We start from the raw sequence: 21,545 nt of genomic DNA on the forward strand, positions 1-21,545 counted from the left end.
GATGCCATACTTTGGTAATAATAATGCACAATGGAGTCACATTATATTAAAGCTGTATTACGTGAAATTTTATTTCCACCTCCTAGAAATCTGAATCTATATCTGGTTTATTTATGACGTAAGAGCTGCAATTTTGGATTTAAACAAGGTAATTCAATTATGGTGGACAAGTGAAATGAAGTTTGTGGCAAAGCGTACAGTTCATTGCTGTGGTAGTTGCCGTAAATGCAGTAATAAATGTGGCCTTTCTAGTGAACCTTTCTAGTTCACAATATTTCGTGTCATGTGAGGTAGTGGAGTATTTCTTAGCAGTTTGAAGCAGTGGCGCACAAGCAGCGACAATATTTTTTATAACTCGTCATCAATAAAACAAAGCCAAAATTAATACTTACTAATACTTATTGATACTAAATTCTCTTCAATAGTAGAAAAAATCATTTGGTTTGACATGGATCAGGAAAATTTTATCTAAACTGCGAAAAAGCAATCTTATGATTTGGGTAAGAGACCACTAGAAGACTTTGGAAGAACGTAAAAAACTATTTTTAGACAAAGTTTGCAAAGCTAGCAAAAAGCATAGTTTTTCCACAAAAATCAACACAGTTTGTGTTTTTCTTTAAAAATTACAGTTGCGTCACAATATTTCTGGAGAGTTTCATTTTCTTTATATACTCTACTACGTCACATACCGTAAGTGAACTGAACGAACAAAAAAAAGACAAACTTTTATGTATAAGTACAAATTTTGAGAAAAAGATTCCATAAACAAAAATAAAGCCGAATTCAGATGTGTTCTCACTATTAACAGAAAAAAAAGACTTTTAACCAACCAGCCAGATTTGTTTATTATTTAAAAAATAACATGTATTTAGTTAGTAGCACATCTGCAACTGGTACATCCGTCACCTAATTGTTCAGTAATGACATCCCCGTCACATTTGAGTAGTGAGCAATTAGAACGACATGGTTGCTTGCACGTTCTTGGTGCTGTCTGAAATCCACCGCCGCAACATAGTTTTGGTGCTGTACAATCGCTATCATTTTTACAATTATCGTCACTGTTTGCAGGAGTTTGACCAGGTGGAGGTACTGGAAAGATGGGACAAGTTGCAGGTGCTAAAAAAGAATTACTTAAGACATGGGATTTGTTAATGAGCATAATGTAGAACTTACGTCAAAGTATTTTGGCGCGGTTTTAGGAACAAAAAGATTCTTTAACAGAACATAGGCAACCTAGGATAACAAAATATTCAAATATACACTTTTTTTCTTTTTATAAAAGCAATTTGATTAAACATTGTTTCAGGGCAGAAATTGATTTCATTTGTAAATTACTGTAAAAAAAAATTTAAGCTGAGCAAGTGCAAAGCTAGAAAAACCTCTCGATTGAAGTCATATTTCCTTTTTTTAGTAGCTATAACACAACACCAGGAGTCAGTACAATGGGATACGCCCATAATTTTAAAGAACTCAATACGATGGATATTTATTTAAAATCAATGTTTTTTCTTGTGCAAACTCTTTTTCTTCATATTTTCGATACGATGCTTATTTGAAGCGCGCAAAAAAAGCAATAAAACTACTTTTATCGAGCGATATTTCGACGTTTATTTATGAAAAACGTGTACCTTACCCAAGTTGAAATACTTAAATCAGTTAATATATTCGAAAATGTTTAATTTTAACTGGAATACAAGAACTGTACCTTGACATTATTAATGTTCATGGAGTCTTAAATACTTTCTGTTGGTGCAGACTTAAATGCTTTCTGTTGGTGCAGACTTAGATACTTTCTGTTAGTGCAGACTTACATACTTTCTGTTGGTGCAGACTTAAATACTTTCTGTTGGTGCAGACTTACATACTTTCTGTTGGTGCAGACTTAAATGCTTTCTGTTGGTGCAGACTTAGATACTTTCTGTTAGTGCAGACTTACATACTTTCTGTTGGTGCAGACTTAAATACTTTCTGTTGGTGCAGACTTACATACTTTCTGTTGGTGCAGACTTAAATGCTTTCTGTTGGCGAAAACTTACATACTTTCTGTTGGTGCAGACTTATATACTTTTGTTACCTCAAGAGAGTATGACTAATAAATCTGGCTAGGAAAATTGATTGCATATGAGATACCTAGAGGTGTCCCAATAGATTTCTTTGAGAAGATATTTTTACAAAAGACCTGAAAGATTTCAAAAGAATTTGCGAATGAACCTATGGAATAGCGAGAGTAAATTATGTCAAAAAATAGGTTAAAATGTTAATGTTCTTACGTTGTTTGCATACACAATGTGTGCATCCATCGTCTCCAGTGTATGTATCAGGTTCAAATTCACATTTAATTACGCACGACGTTGCACCGCATGCTAAAAATTTGAGTAGAATTAATTTTTTTGTATTTAAGACTACTAAAAGTTACCCGAATTTACTCGTAATTGCATTTTTTCGGTTTAAAAGCAAGAAAAACACATACATCCCTTTTGAATCATTTAGATTCTGCTAATATTGTTAGGAGTTTTTTATTGTTGTTAGAACAGCAATTCGATTTGTAATTCTTACCCTTATTTGCAATCCCTCTGCCACGTCGTATTGTACACAATTTTAATGTTCAGTTATGATATTTTAAGATTTTAACGATGAATGATTACATTAATGGCTACTGCTTGTTACAGTGGCCTGATAATAAGTCAGATCAGAACAGAAAATATACGTCTTAGGAAGGGAGAACATATCTGCACAAAATAATCCGCATAAAAAATACAAATAGGGACTACACATAATGGAGATCGAGCAGGCATCATAAATCGTGCAGAATAGATAAAAAATCGAGCAGGTATTACAAATATGCTAAAGTGATAAAAACTTACATTTCGGTAAGCACGTTGTCTTGCAGCCATTCTTAATCCATGCGAGGGACAGGCTAAACAAATGATGAGAAGATATATATATATATATATATATATATATATATATATATATATATATATATATATATATATATATATATATATTCCAATGTGGAGAGCAATTGTGAGTGCATATCATATTAACAGGATACCATTACAAAGTTGCAGGATAATCGCGAAATCCCTTTGCCTCGGCAGCCCAGGGACTCGAACCCGGGATCGTCGCATCAGATGCACCGCAGGCTCTTATCCACTGAGCCACGTCGTCGGCAAAAGGATTCGTGAGAATCCAGACAACTTTGGTATTTCGGCTAACAAGCCTTCGTCAGCGGATACCAGAGCCAGTATTGAGCACTGCAGGAACTCTGGGGCAGCTCGAGCTATATATATTCCAATGTGGAGAGCAATTGTGAGTGCATATCATATTAACAGGATACCATTACAAAGTTGCAGGATAATCGCGAAATCCCTTTGCCTCGGCAGCCCAGGGACTCGAACCCGGGATCGTCGCATCAGATGCACCGCAGGCTCTTATCCACTGAGCCACGTCGTCGGCAAAAGGATTCGTGAGAATCCAGACAACTTTGGTATTTCGGCTAACAAGCCTTCGTCAGCGGATACCAGAGCCAGTATTGAGCACTGCAGGAACTCTGGGGCAGCTCGAGCTATATATATTCCAATGTGGAGAGCAATTGTGAGTGCATATCATATTAACAGGATACCATTACAAAGTTGCAGGATAATCGCGAAATCCCTTTGCCTCGGCAGCCCAGGGACTCGAACCCGGGATCGTCGCATCAGATGCACCGCAGGCTCTTATCCACTGAGCCACGTCGTCGGCAAAAGGATTCGTGAGAATCCAGACAACTTTGGTATTTCGGCTAACAAGCCTTCGTCAGCGGATACCAGAGCCAGTATTGAGCACTGCAGGAACTCTGGGGCAGCTCGAGCTATATATATTCCAATGTGGAGAGCAATTGTGAGTGCATATCATATTAACAGGATACCATTACAAAGTTGCAGGATAATCGCGAAATCCCTTTGCCTCGGCAGCCCAGGGACTCGAACCCGGGATCGTCGCATCAGATGCACCGCAGGCTCTTATCCACTGAGCCACGTCGTCGGCAAAAGGATTCGTGAGAATCCAGACAACTTTGGTATTTCGGCTAACAAGCCTTCGTCAGCGGATACCAGAGCCAGTATTGAGCACTGCAGGAACTCTGGGGCAGCTCGAGCTATATATATTCCAATGTGGAGAGCAATTGTGAGTGCATATCATATTAACAGGATACCATTACAAAGTTGCAGGATAATCGCGAAATCCCTTTGCCTCGGCAGCCCAGGGACTCGAACCCGGGATCGTCGCATCAGATGCACCGCAGGCTCTTATCCACTGAGCCACGTCGTCGGCAAAAGGATTCGTGATCCTCCCTGGGCTGCCGAGGCAAAGGGATTTCGCGATTATCCTGCAACTTTGTAATGGTATCCTGTTAATATGATATGCACTCACAATTGCTCTCCACATTGGAATATATATAGCTCAAGCTGCCCCAGAGTTCCTGCAGTGCTCAATACTGGCTCTGGTATCCGCTGACGAAGGCTTGTTAGCCGAAATACCAAAGTTGTCTGGATTCTCACGAATCCTTTTGCCGACGACGTGGCTCAGTGGATAAGAGCCTGCGGTGCATCTGATGCGACGATCCCGGGTTCGAGTCCCTGGGCTGCCGAGGCAAAGGGATTTCGCGATTATCCTGCAACTTTGTAATGGTATCCTGTTAATATGATATGCACTCACAATTGCTCTCCACATTGGAATATATATAGCTCGAGCTGCCCCAGAGTTCCTGCAGTGCTCAATACTGGCTCTGGTATCCGCTGACGAAGGCTTGTTAGCCGAAATACCAAAGTTGTCTGGATTCTCACGAATCCTTTTGCCGACGACGTGGCTCAGTGGATAAGAGCCTGCGGTGCATCTGATGCGACGATCCCGGGTTCGAGTCCCTGGGCTGCCGAGGCAAAGGGATTTCGCGATTATCCTGCAACTTTGTAATGGTATCCTGTTAATATGATATGCACTCACAATTGCTCTCCACATTGGAATATATATAGCTCGAGCTGCCCCAGAGTTCCTGCAGTGCTCAATACTGGCTCTGGTATCCGCTGACGAAGGCTTGTTAGCCGAAATACCAAAGTTGTCTGGATTCTCACGAATCCTTTTGCCGACGACGTGGCTCAGTGGATAAGAGCCTGCGGTGCATCTGATGCGACGATCCCGGGTTCGAGTCCCTGGGCTGCCGAGGCAAAGGGATTTCGCGATTATCCTGCAACTTTGTAATGGTATCCTGTTAATATGATATGCACTCACAATTGCTCTCCACATTGGAATATATATAGCTCGAGCTGCCCCAGAGTTCCTGCAGTGCTCAATACTGGCTCTGGTATCCGCTGACGAAGGCTTGTTAGCCGAAATACCAAAGTTGTCTGGATTCTCACGAATCCTTTTGCCGACGACGTGGCTCAGTGGATAAGAGCCTGCGGTGCATCTGATGCGACGATCCCGGGTTCGAGTCCCTGGGCTGCCGAGGCAAAGGGATTTCGCGATTATCCTGCAACTTTGTAATGGTATCCTGTTAATATGATATGCACTCACAATTGCTCTCCACATTGGAATATATATAGCTCGAGCTGCCCCAGAGTTCCTGCAGTGCTCAATACTGGCTCTGGTATCCGCTGACGAAGGCTTGTTAGCCGAAATACCAAAGTTGTCTGGATTCTCACGAATCCTTTTGCCGACGACGTGGCTCAGTGGATAAGAGCCTGCGGTGCATCTGACGCGACGATCCCGGGTTCGAGTCCCTGGGCTGCCGAGGCAAAGGGATTTCGCGATTATCCTGCAACTTTGTAATGGTATCCTGTTAATATGATATGCACTCACAATTGCTCTCCACATTGGAATATATATAGCTCGAGCTGCCCCAGAGTTCCTGCAGTGCTCAATACTGGCTCTGGTATCCGCTGACGAAGGCTTGTTAGCCGAAATACCAAAGTTGTCTGGATTCTCACGAATCCTTTTGCCGACGACGTGGCTCAGTGGATAAGAGCCTGCGGTGCATCTGATGCGACGATCCCGGGTTCGAGTCCCTGGGCTGCCGAGGCAAAGGGATTTCGCGATTATCCTGCAACTTTGTAATGGTATCCTGTTAATATGATATGCACTCACAATTGCTCTCCACATTGGAATATATATAGCTCGAGCTGCCCCAGAGTTCCTGCAGTGCTCAATACTGGCTCTGGTATCCGCTGACGAAGGCTTGTTAGCCGAAATACCAAAGTTGTCTGGATTCTCACGAATCCTTTTGCCGACGACGTGGCTCAGTGGATAAGAGCCTGCGGTGCATCTGATGCGACGATCCCGGGTTCGAGTCCCTGGGCTGCCGAGGCAAAGGGATTTCGCGATTATCCTGCAACTTTGTAATGGTATCCTGTTAATATGATATGCACTCACAATTGCTCTCCACATTGGAATATATATAGCTCGAGCTGCCCCAGAGTTCCTGCAGTGCTCAATACTGGCTCTGGTATCCGCTGACGAAGGCTTGTTAGCCGAAATACCAAAGTTGTCTGGATTCTCACGAATCCTTTTGCCGACGACGTGGCTCAGTGGATAAGAGCCTGCGGTGCATCTGATGCGACGATCCCGGGTTCGAGTCCCTGGGCCGCCGAGGCAAAGGGATTTCGCGATTATCCTGCAACTTTGTAATGGTATCCTGTTAATATGATATGCACTCACAATTGCTCTCCACATTGGAATATATATAGCTCGAGCTGCCCCAGAGTTCCTGCAGTGCTCAATACTGGCTCTGGTATCCGCTGACGAAGGCTTGTTAGCCGAAATACCAAAGTTGTCTGGATTCTCACGAATCCTTTTGCCGACGACGTGGCTCAGTGGATAAGAGCCTGCGGTGCATCTGATGCGACAATCCCGGGTTCGAGTCCCTGGGCTGCCGAGGCAAAGGGATTTCGCGATTATCCTGCAACTTTGTAATGGTATCCTGTTAATATGATATGCACTCACAATTGCTCTCCACATTGGAATATATATAGCTCGAGCTGCCCCAGAGTTCCTGCAGTGCTCAATACTGGCTCTGGTATCCGCTGACGAAGGCTTGTTAGCCGAAATACCAAAGTTGTCTGGATTCTCACGAATCCTTTTGCCGACGACGTGGCTCAGTGGATAAGAGCCTGCGGTGCATCTGATGCGACGATCCCGGGTTCGAGTCCCTGGGCTGCCGAGGCAAAGGGATTTCGCGATTATCCTGCAACTTTGTAATGGTATCCTGTTAATATGATATGCACTCACAATTGCTCTCCACATTGGAATATATATAGCTCGAGCTGCCCCAGAGTTCCTGCAGTGCTCAATACTGGCTCTGGTATCCGCTGACGAAGGCTTGTTAGCCGAAATACCAAAGTTGTCTGGATTCTCACGAATCCTTTTGCCGACGACGTGGCTCAGTGGATAAGAGCCTGCGGTGCATCTGATGCGACGATCCCGGGTTCGAGTCCCTGGGCTGCCGAGGCAAAGGGATTTCGCGATTATCCTGCAACTTTGTAATGGTATCCTGTTAATATGATATGCACTCACAATTGCTCTCCACATTGGAATATATATAGCTCGAGCTGCCCCAGAGTTCCTGCAGTGCTCAATACTGGCTCTGGTATCCGCTGACGAAGGCTTGTTAGCCGAAATACCAAAGTTGTCTGGATTCTCACGAATCCTTTTGCCGACGACGTGGCTCAGTGGATAAGAGCCTGCGGTGCATCTGATGCGACGATCCCGGGTTCGAGTCCCTGGGCTGCCGAGGCAAAGGGATTTCGCGATTATCCTGCAACTTTGTAATGGTATCCTGTTAATATGATATATATATATATATATATATATTCAAATTCTTAGTGAGGACATTTATAGCCTAAACAGTCGGTATCAATTTTGCTTGCACGTGCTCTAAATGTTTGAACTCTGTGCAATGCTGGAAATTTTGATAATCCATTTCATTACTTTAAAATTGTTTTTCTTTTACCTTGTGTTCTGCACGTGCACGTTTTGCAGCCATTTTGATCAATAAAATGGCCATACTTGCAACTGTTACTGCAAACTGAATCACAGTTACCTACAAAGAAAATAATTGTTTTGTCAAAAAACAAAACATATAAACATACCCCCTTTTTTCAGTACTATTCCCAAAGTAAAAATTAAAAATATGGGAAAATTTATGATAATTATATGAAACATTACAAGATTGCATTAAATTTGCAGGAGACATTACAAGTTAAAATCTATTAAACATCAATTATCCGAAATGTGACAAATGTTGCTGGCGAAGGTCTTCTTGGATATTTTTCTTATTATTACTTTGACTATTAAAGGGAATGTTTAAACAGTTGTTGAAGCATATGAAGCAAGTCCAGGTAACTCATGGGTGATATTGATTAGCATGCTACTTCAGGGGGTAATTTCTCGTCAAATTACTTCTGTCGTTAACTTAGCAGTACATGGGAAAACGTGTCGTTTTATTGACTTAAAATTCGCTGTTTACAAACATAAACGATTGTGGGTTTTTAGTTCTGAAGTCACGAGATTGCAAAAAACATTAATAGTTAGTAGTTCAGGATAGTGTAAATTTTAGAATCCCTGTAAAAAAGTACAATCGAACGTGTAAAAGCGGCCACTCTTCGGATTTTAAATGTTAAATAAGCATATACTAATAAAATACAATTTTATTAAATAAAATACAATTTAATAAATCCAACAGTATTTACCTTGAGGCTTACATGCGCAGCCTTCGCATCCATTTATATCCAACCTTCTTCCAAAGGGACAGGAGATATTACATTTGGGCGGACACTCTAAAATAGTAAATATAAAGGCACCTGTCATTACTGCATCGTTTGACATAATGACGAATTAACTCCGATCAAAGTGATTTGTTTTCTGCAAAATTTTACCTGCACAGTGAAAAACTAATTGTGAGTCAATTCTGTTTATCTTAAATAGATAGACCGACATTGTCTTTATGTCGAATTTTCATTAAGATTTAAAGAAACTATTAAACCTACTCCGACATTTGCAATGAGTGCAACCATCGTCGCCTGTAAACTTGATTTGACCAAAGGAACATTTTAGAGCTGCGCAAGAAGTTACACCACAAGCTAGAATGAAAAAAATATAACAGTGTCTACGACGACAACATCACCAACCACAACGATTACATCAAACACCAACAAAAACAATTATTGGCAAAAATATTTAGCGAGAAAGTAAACCCAGCTGTGTACCATTTTTTCTACAAAATCTTACATTTCGATTTGCATTGACAAGACTTGCATCCGTTTTTGTCAATAACGTTTCCATAGAAACAAAATTTCTCACATGGTGGTGGACAAGCTAAATGATAGAAGCTATCACGTAAAAATACTGACAATGGAGTAATATCATGATATTGTTTTATAATATTCTGACATACATGTTGTAATTTAAACAGGTTTCTTTCCCCATATCTGTTTTTTTAAGTATCTGTTGGCTTATAAAATAAAGCCGAAAGTGTTTATAAGACATTTTTTGCATTTACCTTGAGTTCTGCATTTACATGTTTCGCAACCATTTTGATCGAGTACCTTTCCATGTTTGCAGCTCAATGTGCATGATTCAAACGGACAAACTGGTTATGGGAAGATACAACAACATCACTATATGTCTTTATTAGAAATATTCTTTGTTACAAGTTTTGATGTATTCAAGTACTATCATGATACTTACGCTGTGGATTACATGCACAAGCTTTGCAACCGTTTACATCCAATCTGCGTCCAGTTGGACAAAAAATATTGGTACAAGATGCTGGGCATGCTAAAAAATACAATAGATTAGGGTTGACCAATTTTCGTAAAGTTTTATTTACAACACCATGGTTTGAAAGCATGTCCCAGCTACAATGAAAACATGTAACATGGTGTTAAATGTTTTGTTTTGTTATTTGTTATGTTATTTGAATGTTTTGTTAGAATGATTACGGTTAGTGAACAAATTATTGCCCAATATTGTATCATTTTGTTGTTATTCGAGGGTAAAATGTTATATGCTATGTTTAACGATTTCTCAAATGATTTGGCAATATTGATTGGAAATTAATCATACATTCCTGACCACATCTGCAATGTGTGCAACCATCAGCTGCAGTATAGAAAGTCGTCGTTATAGAACATTTAAATGCTGCACATGATGTCAACCCACACGCTAGAAAGTAACGAATAAAACAAATTTAGTTACAACTTTGTAGGATTCACAAAACGATTTCAAGGCGTAGTGACTGTTTTCTCTGTAATTGGCTAAAACACGAGACCATCCGAAAAATCTTTTCGAAGTCAGTGTCCTGATTATCCAAGGAAATTTAATAAACGCTTATAATGTAATTTTGTGTTTACTGAAAGTTGTAATGTCCATGTTAAAACACATTTTGCAGTTTCTTTCATTTCGCTTGATGTTGATTAATAAATGGCTAGGCAGAAGATAACTTGCTTACTACGAGGTTTGCATTTGCATAACTTGCAACCATTTTCATCAATTTCGTTTCCATATAAACAAAACATTTTGCATAAGGGCGGACAACCTGAAAAAATTAAATTGCATATCGTTCTATCAACACTACAGTATTATATCCCTCTACTCATAAGTTTCGGTATTCCCATTTACAGCATATGATAATTGATGTCATATATCACACTCAATGTAGTAGTGCAAATATTAATTGTCCTTCCTTGATGATTACCAGACGTATACTACAGCTTTAATTTTAAAAATGTCCTAAACCAAGGTTCACAGAGATAAAGTCTAATTTTAAATAAAGATAAAGTCTAAATTTTTATATCACATTCAACAAGAAAAAAACTTACGTCTTGGTTGGCATTGACAAGTACGGCATCCGTCCTGATCTTAAACGTTTCCAAAAGGCAAAACTTTGTGCATCCTTTAAGGCATACTAAATAAAATTATTCGGTACTTTGTAACACTAGCTACAGCTACGTTTGTTCAGAATATTATGTTTAATAGTTTGTTTTAATCAGCCAATAGTCTTCCCAGACCCTTTAAGTATATCTCTTCCCTTCATCCCATCCGGTTAACTCTTTTACCTGTTGCAAAAAACACTTTAGATCGAATCTCTCCACAGTGTGCGAAAATTTTTGTCCAGTAGTCTCTGCTTTAGCGTGGTTTACTGTAAAAAAATATCTGAAATATCCAACATGCTCAAAAAGCGCAACAAAGTAAAATTTCAAAAGGGAGAATTTTTATTTTTAAAAGTTTTAAAAACTGAAGAAGGTTTTAAGATGTCTTGAAATTGGATTTTGTTGAACATTGCTAAATTTATAGATTGGCTGAAATGGTAAACATAAACTTACATTTGGCTTTACATGTGCATCGTTTGCAGCCATTTTGATCAACTACGTTTCCAGTGGGACAAAATATATTGCACACAGGAGGACATGCCTAAAAACAAGTTAGTAGATGTTATGAAACAGGTAAAGAAGGAAAAATAAGTATAGGCTGAACTCCACTAGGCAAGATATTGGTTTCTACTTTTCAACGGTGGACACTTTCGCTAACCTAGTGGGGATGCACCTTTATAGATATATAACAAATAGGAAATTAAATTACAAATAAACAACAAAAATAAAGAAAAGGTAGTTATAATAACGTTTTGCTTTACACAAACATTTTTCACAACCTTTGTGATCTCTAAACTTGGCGATTCCGTATGGACATTTTAGACGAGAGCAATAAGACATAGGCCTACAACTAAAATAGAAAAGATAGAGATTTGGAATGGAAAACATGGAATATCAAATTCATTTTTTGTCTCCCTCCCCCATGTAATGTAACTGTACTTAAATTTTTATTTCAAAACATCCGTACATGCAATATTAGAAATATGCAGAAATGTTGGCTTTGAAATGTCGTATATAAAGCTTTAAGCTGAAAAAAACATTCTTTGCATGCTGACAAAGTAATTTATTTTGTTTACTTACAAATTGAGAAAGTATTATTAAAGTTACTTGAGTCACAGCCAAAAATATAAGTTTCAACCAAAATACCATAGAGTGACATAAACAAGAATTAAAGCAATTGGACATACATTTCGGTTTGCATTTACAAGTATCACAACCATTAATATCCGTTTCAGCACCAAACAAACAGAATACGTTGCAAGATAATTGTGGGCATGCTGAAAGGGAAAATATGAAAAAGAAATATACGTACATTGTTAGATTCCTTGTAGACAGTCAAAAACCAAGAAATGAATAAACAAACTTGTTACTGATATTACACGTGCTCTTTAGTTTCATACAAACTTTTGTTGGGCAAACGTGGAATCAAATATAATAAACCAAATTTTCTGGATCACAAAAACTTCATGCATTATTGACATTGCAAAATTTGACAAGGTTTTTGTTCTTGGTTTAAGAAACTGGAGAGGGAAAAAGTTTAAATAAGATTTCGGTTATTCTAAATCTTCTTAAAGGAAACAAGCGCAGAAGGAAATAGTGACAGTAACATAAATAGTTGGACAGAAATAGAAAAAAAAAAAAGATTTGTGGAAGAATCCACTTTAACTTTTAAAGTTTATTGCGCTTTTAATCACAAAACCATTATTGTTAACTTCATTAAAACGGCAAATAAAACGTTTTAACCCAATTCGGTCCAGAGGAGGCTAATTCCGCCCCCTCTGTCGTTTTTTTTTAATAACTCTTATTTGCTGTGCTGCATAGTTATGATAATTATTCAGTTTTTGCATTTATCTGTTAGGCAACTATATGCCAGATACTTAGTTCCCATACCTCTCAAAGCTTTAGATATTGGCTATTACTCGAAACTACCCTTAAAAATCTCTACGAAATCCTTATAAGTTGGAAACTATAATAACTTTCTTAAGATTATTCTTAGGACTTGAAACATACAAGACAACTTTATTTCGTTAAGAGGAATATTTCCGTAATTTTTGGTCACGTGATTAATTCAATGACCCGATATTTTTCGGATTTTACCAAAAAATCTGGTCAATTCTTGGCCTTTAATGCGATCTATGTAAAACCGGAAAATATGTTAGCTAACTTTTATTTAGCCGTCAGAAACTTTTAACAGAATGTAAAAGCTTTTGATGACGTCACAGAAAAAGTGCTACCATTAGCAAAAGGTTATTGCAGCCACTTTTTTTTTATCTTCCATAAATATTGTAAGTGTGCCAAGTTCAATTTGGAGAACCGAATAACAATGTTTAATTGAGGTACTTTGGCGTAGTAAGTATATATTTACTGAAGATAAACCTACCTTTCTGTCGACAGACGCAAGTTTGGCATCCATTTTTATCTAGCAACTTTCCGAAGTGGCAATATTTATCACACACTGGTGGACAAGCTAAAATGGAAATAATTCTAAAAAATTTTTGGCGTTCTTTTACCTTGTATTGTATTTGTGTTGTATTCAATGATAATGAATGTCAAACAATAAATTTGAAATTTGAAATTTAAAAAAAGCAAGAATTTCTTTGATGTTAATTCTCCTATAACCATAAGTCTATATTTCAACAACGTAGCTAAATTATGTCTTAACAAAAAAACTAATAAAAAGTTAAAAACAAAAAATGAAATAAAATGTTACATTTTGGTTTACATCGACAGGTGGGGCAGCCATTCTTATCTAAAATTCGTCCATATGGGCAATAGATCAAACAATTTGGTCCACAAGCTATAGATACGAAAATAAAATAGTACTATTATATTTTACCATCCACAATAATTAAAGTATACAACGTAAACTATGAAACGCAGGAAATATTATGATGATAAAACTGTTCACAACACCTCTACAAAACATATACACTTACCGCACACTCCTTGTTTTAATTGACCTGACTTTTTCACACAGAATAATCCCTGGTTGCACTTTCCAAAATATGTACCACATGTTTCACCCATCACTCTGGCGCATTTATCACAACAACCACATCTATCTTTCACAAGACCAGCTAAATGATGTAACAAATAAATTTCATAAGGCTACGATGATTCCAAGTGGTAATAATATTATAATTGACTTACCAAATAATATAAAAGAAATTGGGAAGGTAATATTGTTAGCTAAGGTATGGCTGTGAGCATTTACCATGAAAAAAATAATATAAAAGATATGATGTCTCAACGCAAAATAATATACCAGAAGAAATAACGAAGTTTACACTAAGTAGATGAAAAGCGCGTTCCAGGATAACATTTTAAATTGGTAACAATAAAACAAAACAGTTAGTTTCTGATACACTTACCTTTGCAGTTAAGAGGCGTACTGCATTTCACAAATGCACAATTAATGCATGGTTTGGCATCAATACTGACCAACCACACGTTAATAATTATACACAAAAATAGTAAAATTTTAAGCAACATTTTGTTCGCTATGTTTGTAGCGTTTATTGTCAACTTCAAACAGTTTGATTTACCTAAGCCATTGGTGGTTCAAATATGTTAATTTGTAACTATTTAATTAATGTCAATACTTAATTATTTTAATCGGTGTCAAAGGCAACCCTCTGAAAATCAACAAGGGACAGAGATAATCATTTTATATCGTCTTGATCATGTTCCAGAATCATGCATTTTTACGAAAACCTCAGATTTGATACTAAATTTGACAAATATCTTAAAGCTGTTAAAGTACAAACCAGACGCTTTTTAACACTAAACAATAACTTCGGAAATAATTGCTTACATATTTTGACCAAATTAAATTATATTTTTAATGATTGATCATTGTTTCCAACCATGTGTTGGATGGCGCTTTGATAAGGAAGTTGTTAACCCTTTAGAAACAGTAGTATGTTTTATTGCAGAACCTGGTAAATGTCGTAGGCGTCAGAATTTATTTAAGTATCAACAATTTCGGACATATTGTTTTTGCAAAAAGCTGTTTGTTCTCTAAAAGTCTAAACGGCATTACTTGGCTAGTACTCTGCAGCCAGTGAGCGTCAAAAGGTGTACTTAGGCAGACGTGTAGGCAGAGTAACCGAAAATGTCCTAGGGGTACTTTCCAAAAAGTCTGCATTATGCACCAATCCGCTTCCTATCCTGGAAAAGTCCGAGAAATCGTGAAATCTAGGCGTGCTGACGTCAGCAGAAATTAGCGCACTTTAGGATCCTAGGATTCAAAAACATAATTCCGCTATAAGTGAACTTTGAGTAGTTCGGAGTGCGTGTTACTTGGATAGAAACAGCTTTATCGATTGATTGATTTATCGATTGATTGATCTATCGATCGATTGATTGATTGATTAATTAATTAATTGATTAATTAATTAATTGTATAATAAGTTATATAATCACTTCCTTGTGGTTACTTCTTTATTTTGATGTTAGAATTAAAACAAACCCACATTAGCATTTCACTCTATTTATACGATAAAGAAAAAATATATAATAAAGTTCTAACGTGTAGCCCGACTACATTATTCAACAAAAGTTTATTGTTAATGTAGTAGCTTGAAGGTTCATGTAACACAATCTCCAATGAGCTTTTGTGACTGATGACTCGCATCCGTCAACATTTCGGTTAGTACGAAATATTCCAAAGTTCGAATAATATAAACATCTAATTCCTGCATTCGACCAAAAAAATACTTTTCAATTCCTAGCATAAACGCATTTATGACTCTTTTAATGTATTGGAAAACATGCGAATTGAAATGCCTAGCTATGTTACATTCACAGATTGTTGCATATAACAACATACAACAATATACTATTTTTCTGAGTCTGGTCTACCAACTTTCCCACTAAAAGTAAATATTTCGCGTTTACGAAAAAAAGACTGTTAGCCACAACATTTTTAACCACAGCTAGAATGCGCTGGCGTTTCAGTACTAAAAAAAATAAGAAAAGAAGTGAATGAGATGACGGAATAAGTAGTTTTTAAGTAGATATCTACCGCTTAGTCGCTTAATAACCGAAAAAAATGAAAAATCACTTATCCGAATTTTGTTCAAACAATTTAATTCTGTCAAAATAAATGCAGTTCTGGGAGGAAATTTTAAGAGCCCTAAAAATACAGATGCAAAATGTTCCAGAATGTGTAAAATAGATGTAGTAAGTTCATTTAATAAAAGTTACTTTTATAGTCACTTAGAACAAAACTTTATAATTTTAGAGAAATGAATAAACACTTGTTTTAAGTGATTTGTCAGTTATTTTTCAAATAGCTGTAAATTAGCTGTAATGTGTCGTCATGTGTTAGTTTTAAAAAATGCGTGAATAATATGTCGAAAATAAGTTCGAATTCGGAATTTGTTTTGAAAATCGAGCGAAAGCTCCAGTTACGAGAGTGTAATTTGGTTTCAGGGACCATAAAAATGATTTCACTTACAGAATTTTCCAATTATCCGGCAACTCAGAAACTAAGACCACGTCTACACGCAGGCGGAATGAAATCTCATCCCAGGATATAAGTCGCTCCGGAATGAAACAAAAAGCGTTTACACGTGACATTTATCCTGAGATGAAATCAGAATAATTACATCCCGGCATGAACCAGTCTTTTTTTGTTTTTCTGTAATGCAAGCTCCACTTCATAGTCGTGCAAATCTCTTAACTAAGGCTTTTCCCTGGTATAGTTAAATCAACTAAACCAAGATCTTGTGGCCCAATTTTTTTAGCCATAATTTTTCTCACGTCTCTGAACAGTTTCCGACGTGCCTTAAAATTTTTCCCAAGAAACTCCATCTGCAACTCTTTTCTTTTCCTTTCTCTTTGTCATCACTAGATTTGGGTATTGGTGTTGTTTGCGGCTCTGTTGTTGCTAGCTCACTGTTCGCCGTCAGTTGCTCGTTATTTTCATTCGGAAAACTTTCCTCCGCCACATTTTCTCCGCGTCGCTATCAATTGCTGCACTCTTTAGTACGTCATTTTACTATATAAAATGAATATTTGAAACATAAAAAATGGCGCGTATTTTAAAAGCACTTTCTCGTATAAAAACAGAGGAACTATAAGTGGTCGATTCCGGGGATGAAATTTTGTTCCTTTTGAAACGTGTTAATGTTGTGCGGATTTTCCCTATAGACAGGGGTCAGACTTCACGTTTTAACGGCCCCTAAGAGAAAGTTTGATAAGCCAAATCAAAGGGACTGGGAAAAATGGTTGCACTTAGTGAAAGTTTCACTTATCCTGAGTTCCACATATCGAGCGACAACTGTATTATGATTTCAATTTTTCACCGCGCACGAAGGTGCGGGTACTCTTCTTAGGACCATCCATTTTACTACTAAAATTAATTTCAATAACGCCGCTAACAAAACATGCTGTCCGATTTTATTTTTTGTGGGAGGGGGATTTAGTTTGAGTGGTTTTGGGTGGCATTGGTTCGTTTTACGTGGTTTTAGAATGTCTTCGAATATTATTATTGGTATAGTGTTGGTAAAAAAAGTTGATAAAAAGTGATAAATTTGTTTTATATTTAAAAATGTCTTACACTTTGTGAATGTGTAACATAAAGAAAATATATGAACAGTAAAAACTGATGGAGTGATTGCGCAGAAAATTGAAGCAAGTAAAGTCCGTTGGGCACTTAGAGTGCGTGTAAAAAAAGTCTTTGTGGTAAGTGCTTACGATAATATTTGAAGTTATCAAAAGTACCGCATCAGGATGTTTTAGGGCGAAGCTTTCGGTAGGTATACGACTTTTCGAATTTTCATAGAGGCTTAAATATTTAAAGTATTTCAAACATTTTTTTTGCCTAAAAAAATTACTGTGACAGCAACGAAGAAGCTTACTTTTCTTTTCATCCTAACTACAAAATTGTTTTTTTTTTTTTTACAGTGATTTCGGGAAAAGTGAAATATAATTGTGTTTACGTTGTCGGCACACAGATTATTTTTGTATCATCCCTGCCCTTATACGCACAACGTACAGCAACAATACTTCAAATATATCTAACTGCCAAAACAATTAAAACAAGGTTTGTTACTTTGCAAAACCACTTTATTTATTTTAAAGGCACTTAGAGTTTACTATAGACATTGCACAATTGTTTTCAGTTTAATAATACAGAGCATTTTGAGATTGTAATTCATAATGGCAGCCCACTTGTTTGAGCTTTATAAACATAGATTAAAATACCAACTTCTCACACAGGACTCTTGCGTTGATAAATTTTTGTTTTAAGGCTAAGGAAAGCAAAGCCTCAGGTTGTTTGATAAAAGCAATTTCTTGAAAGTATTAAGTAGTTATTTTCTTACTTTGTGGTTCGCAGTAAATAATAATTGTAAACTGTTTATTTTTGGCTCATTTTCTTTGGCACAAACACACTTTGTAGTCTAGTAAATTTTTGTGTAGGTTAAGATGCGATAGCTGTCAATCAATATTTACTTTGTCGTTTGTGCAAGAAATATGGAACGTGATGCTGCCTTTTATTACCAGAATTTGCTGGAAAAGTAGGAGCTGGGTCAGAATACTTGGTTTTATTGTTTATTTTTGTGAGTTGTCCTTTGATAAGTACTTAAAGAGAAATTGGACCCATGCCATCACATGTACAGCATCATGAATTATAGAACAATTTTTTTCACTCCGATTTCTTTCAAACAAATTGTACCTACGATGTTATTTAATTCAATTGTTTGAGAGGTCTTCCTATCAAAACAAGGCCTTATATTGACAGGTGGGTGATTTTAACAGAATCTAATAACTATACAACACTAATATTTCTTTTCCTGTAAATTATTTGCAAATTAATTAGCATTGCTGATGCTAAAAATAAAAATTTATAATTGATGCATAATGCCATATCGTCAAAAATTCCAGAGTTTAGAAATGTAAGGAGTAATTTCCGTTTTTTAAAGAAACCTGTACGTAAAAGACACACACCCTAAACTCCTGTAAATAATGGAAATTATTTATTTTTTGAATTGCATAGTCACGTAGGGAAAAATGACATCAGATCGATGTATGAATTTTGGGTTGGGTGTAGATCGGGCAAATAAGCTAAATGAGCTCAAATATCACCTCTTTTTATAGATTGCACCACCACTAATTGTATGGTGGTTGCATTGTCAACTTGAAATCATAAGGTTGCATATTTGAGTCTCTACTTAGGCGCATTTTAAATGTAGTATTGTCAGCCCATTTGGAGCCATCAACTGACCGCCAATTTGGTGGTGTGGAACACAAGCAAGTTAGAGCCATGCTGCTTGAGTGAACGAAAAACCCTCAGGATAAAATTCCCAGGGCCGTTTCCGTTACTTACTTATATACGTGCCACTATAGTTTTAAATTGAGTTCAACAGTGATACAGAACAACCCATCTCTTAATTTCATTTTGATTGCATAATCCCTTTTACTAAACGTCTTAAAAGCTCCCGCCAACGCGAAATATTATTAAAATTAAAATTCCAACTAAAAAGTATTTCTTAAGTGTTGAAACTTTTAATCAGCAATAACAAATTTGTTTACATGCGAAGTTGAAATTTATTCTGTGTTTACTTATGATGATGTCACTCTAAATGCAATACAGCATTCAACACGTGTAAACTGTAAACACGTGCCCATAAATGTTGAAAATATGTACTTTAAGGGCAAAAATTTTCGCGGGCAGAATATATATATATATATATATATATATATATATATATATATATATATATATATATATATATATATATATATATATATATATATATATATATATATATATATATATATATATATATATATATATATATATATATATATATATATATATATATATATATATATATATATATATATATATATATATATATATATATATATATATATATATATATATATATATATATATATATATATATATATATATATATATATATATATAGATCGAAATTATTCAAACTATAGTGGCATGTTTGTTCAAGTGGTTTTTCTTACAAAGTTTCCTCGTCATGAATAAATAAAATATCCTATTCTCATAATAACTTGACCTGTGCATTGATGAGCATTAGTACAGGGTGAGAAGCTTTTTTTTCGGAATTATTACTTCCTATAATAATTAATGCACAGAAATGTAGATGGGCGTAAACTCTCTGAGCTATGCTGGGCTGGGCTGAACTCCATAAATATATTGAAATACGTGTTCTTGTATGAATAGCGTACAAACTAACAGCCGAATTGAAACTAAATTTTCATTAGATTCTGCTTGACTCAGCTCAGTTTATAAAATCGCTTTATATGTACTTTCTTTCTACAAATTTGCTATCAGTTCAGGAAGACCAATCAGTTTTTCATCTCTTTTGATAAAATAGAAACTTTCCAACATTTTGACAAGCAGCAACAGCTATATAACGACGAAACAGTCTCAATGCGTTAGCTATGGATACAATATCAAAAACTCTATAAAACTTAGCCTACCTGTGTACACCACGCTAATTTTGATCACATCTGCAAATATTCTTCAACTGTAAAAAAAACAGCAATATATATAAAAAATACTAATACCGTTTTCTTCTAAAAATGTTTCTGACATTTATTGCCAAACTGTGGATCAAAATTTCATGCGTGGTACGTTGTTGCTTTACTTTTTTGAAGTGGTTATAAAATGGCTCGGTTCAAATTAACTTGCAAGATAAAAACATGGAATTTCTTTCTATTTTGATCATACCTTATTATACTGGGGCCTGAGAGCTAGGTTTATAATTCAAACATGTCTAAATAGGTTTTCGAAATACATCTCTTTCTTGGGTAACGGCCAAATATTAATTCCCCAAATATCTCTTTATGACGTCGAGACAGCATGAGAACAGTAACGAAAACACAACAACATGTTGAAATCATGCCAATAATTTCAAACGTTTTATTTACACGACAAACATGTAAATCAAACAAAAAGCATCTTTTATAATGTTATTTTATATATTGTTTTCTTTCGACTTAAAATAGCTTAAATAGGCTCGCCTTAACTATATTCACATCAGAAACGTTAAAGCTTCTACGAGATTCGAAACTTCAAGAAGAGGAGGCTACAAGAGTCAAAGCAATAATGATGAGTTACAATCAAAACAGAGAAATGAGCTTCAAATCAGTTATGAAGAATGCCACTAGAAGATTCAGTCGAAAGGGGAGTTACGATATTGGAGGAAATGCACCAAGCTTTAAAGTAAAAACGTTGTGCTTGGAAGGATTGGAAGTGGGTGATTTGGAGGCGTCTACATCGGTGGAAGCTGTCGACATGGCATTGGGATCAGCTGGTTCGTTAGAAGGAAGAAATAAACATGATGTCGTGATGAAGGTGTCCGTCCAAAAAGGTATCCAAATTATATCCAGGAAAACAAAGAAAGAACTTTACAGCTACAAAATCCACGAGGTGGGATACTGCAACGTTGACAAAAGATATCAAGAAATATTTGTCTTCATTGCAGCTAGATCCAACTCACCTTTAAAATGCCATGTATTTTTATGCGATGACTTGCAAAAGTCAAGAGCGATTTGTTTGACACTGGCAAAAGCGTTTCAAGTCAGCTTTGACAACTGGAAGAAAACCAAAGAAATGGACAATCCTGAATTACATAGCGCTAATTT

At 36.4% G+C, this 21,545-nt stretch overlaps 2 protein-coding genes across 2 annotated transcripts; both read right to left on the reverse strand.

The window, feature by feature from the left end:
* Positions 1-819: 819 nt before the first annotated feature.
* On the reverse strand, positions 820-10,934 carry LOC130636222 (antistasin-like). Its single transcript, XM_057445878.1, has 10 exons — positions 10,854-10,934; positions 10,484-10,570; positions 10,099-10,197; positions 9,721-9,810; positions 9,021-9,113; positions 8,724-8,810; positions 7,985-8,074; positions 2,865-2,917; positions 2,271-2,363; positions 820-1,116 (listed from the first exon to the last, which is right to left on the reverse strand). The coding sequence occupies exons 2-9, from the start codon at positions 10,548-10,550 to the stop codon at positions 2,340-2,342; spliced, it is 603 nt and encodes a 200-aa protein (XP_057301861.1). The 5' UTR covers positions 10,551-10,570; positions 10,854-10,934; the 3' UTR covers positions 820-1,116; positions 2,271-2,339.
* Positions 10,860-20,774, reverse strand: LOC130636223 (antistasin-like). Its single transcript, XM_057445879.1, has 7 exons — positions 20,379-20,774; positions 13,841-16,908; positions 13,615-13,701; positions 13,285-13,371; positions 12,092-12,181; positions 11,358-11,445; positions 10,860-10,939 (listed from the first exon to the last, which is right to left on the reverse strand). The coding sequence occupies exons 2-6, from the start codon at positions 13,929-13,931 to the stop codon at positions 11,396-11,398; spliced, it is 405 nt and encodes a 134-aa protein (XP_057301862.1). The 5' UTR covers positions 13,932-16,908; positions 20,379-20,774; the 3' UTR covers positions 10,860-10,939; positions 11,358-11,395.
* Between the last annotated feature and the right edge of the window lie 771 nt (positions 20,775-21,545).

The sequence above is a fragment of the Hydractinia symbiolongicarpus genome, chromosome 3 (genome assembly GCF_029227915.1).
Source record: "Hydractinia symbiolongicarpus strain clone_291-10 chromosome 3, HSymV2.1, whole genome shotgun sequence".
Classification (NCBI taxonomy): domain Eukaryota; kingdom Metazoa; phylum Cnidaria; class Hydrozoa; order Anthoathecata; family Hydractiniidae; genus Hydractinia; species Hydractinia symbiolongicarpus.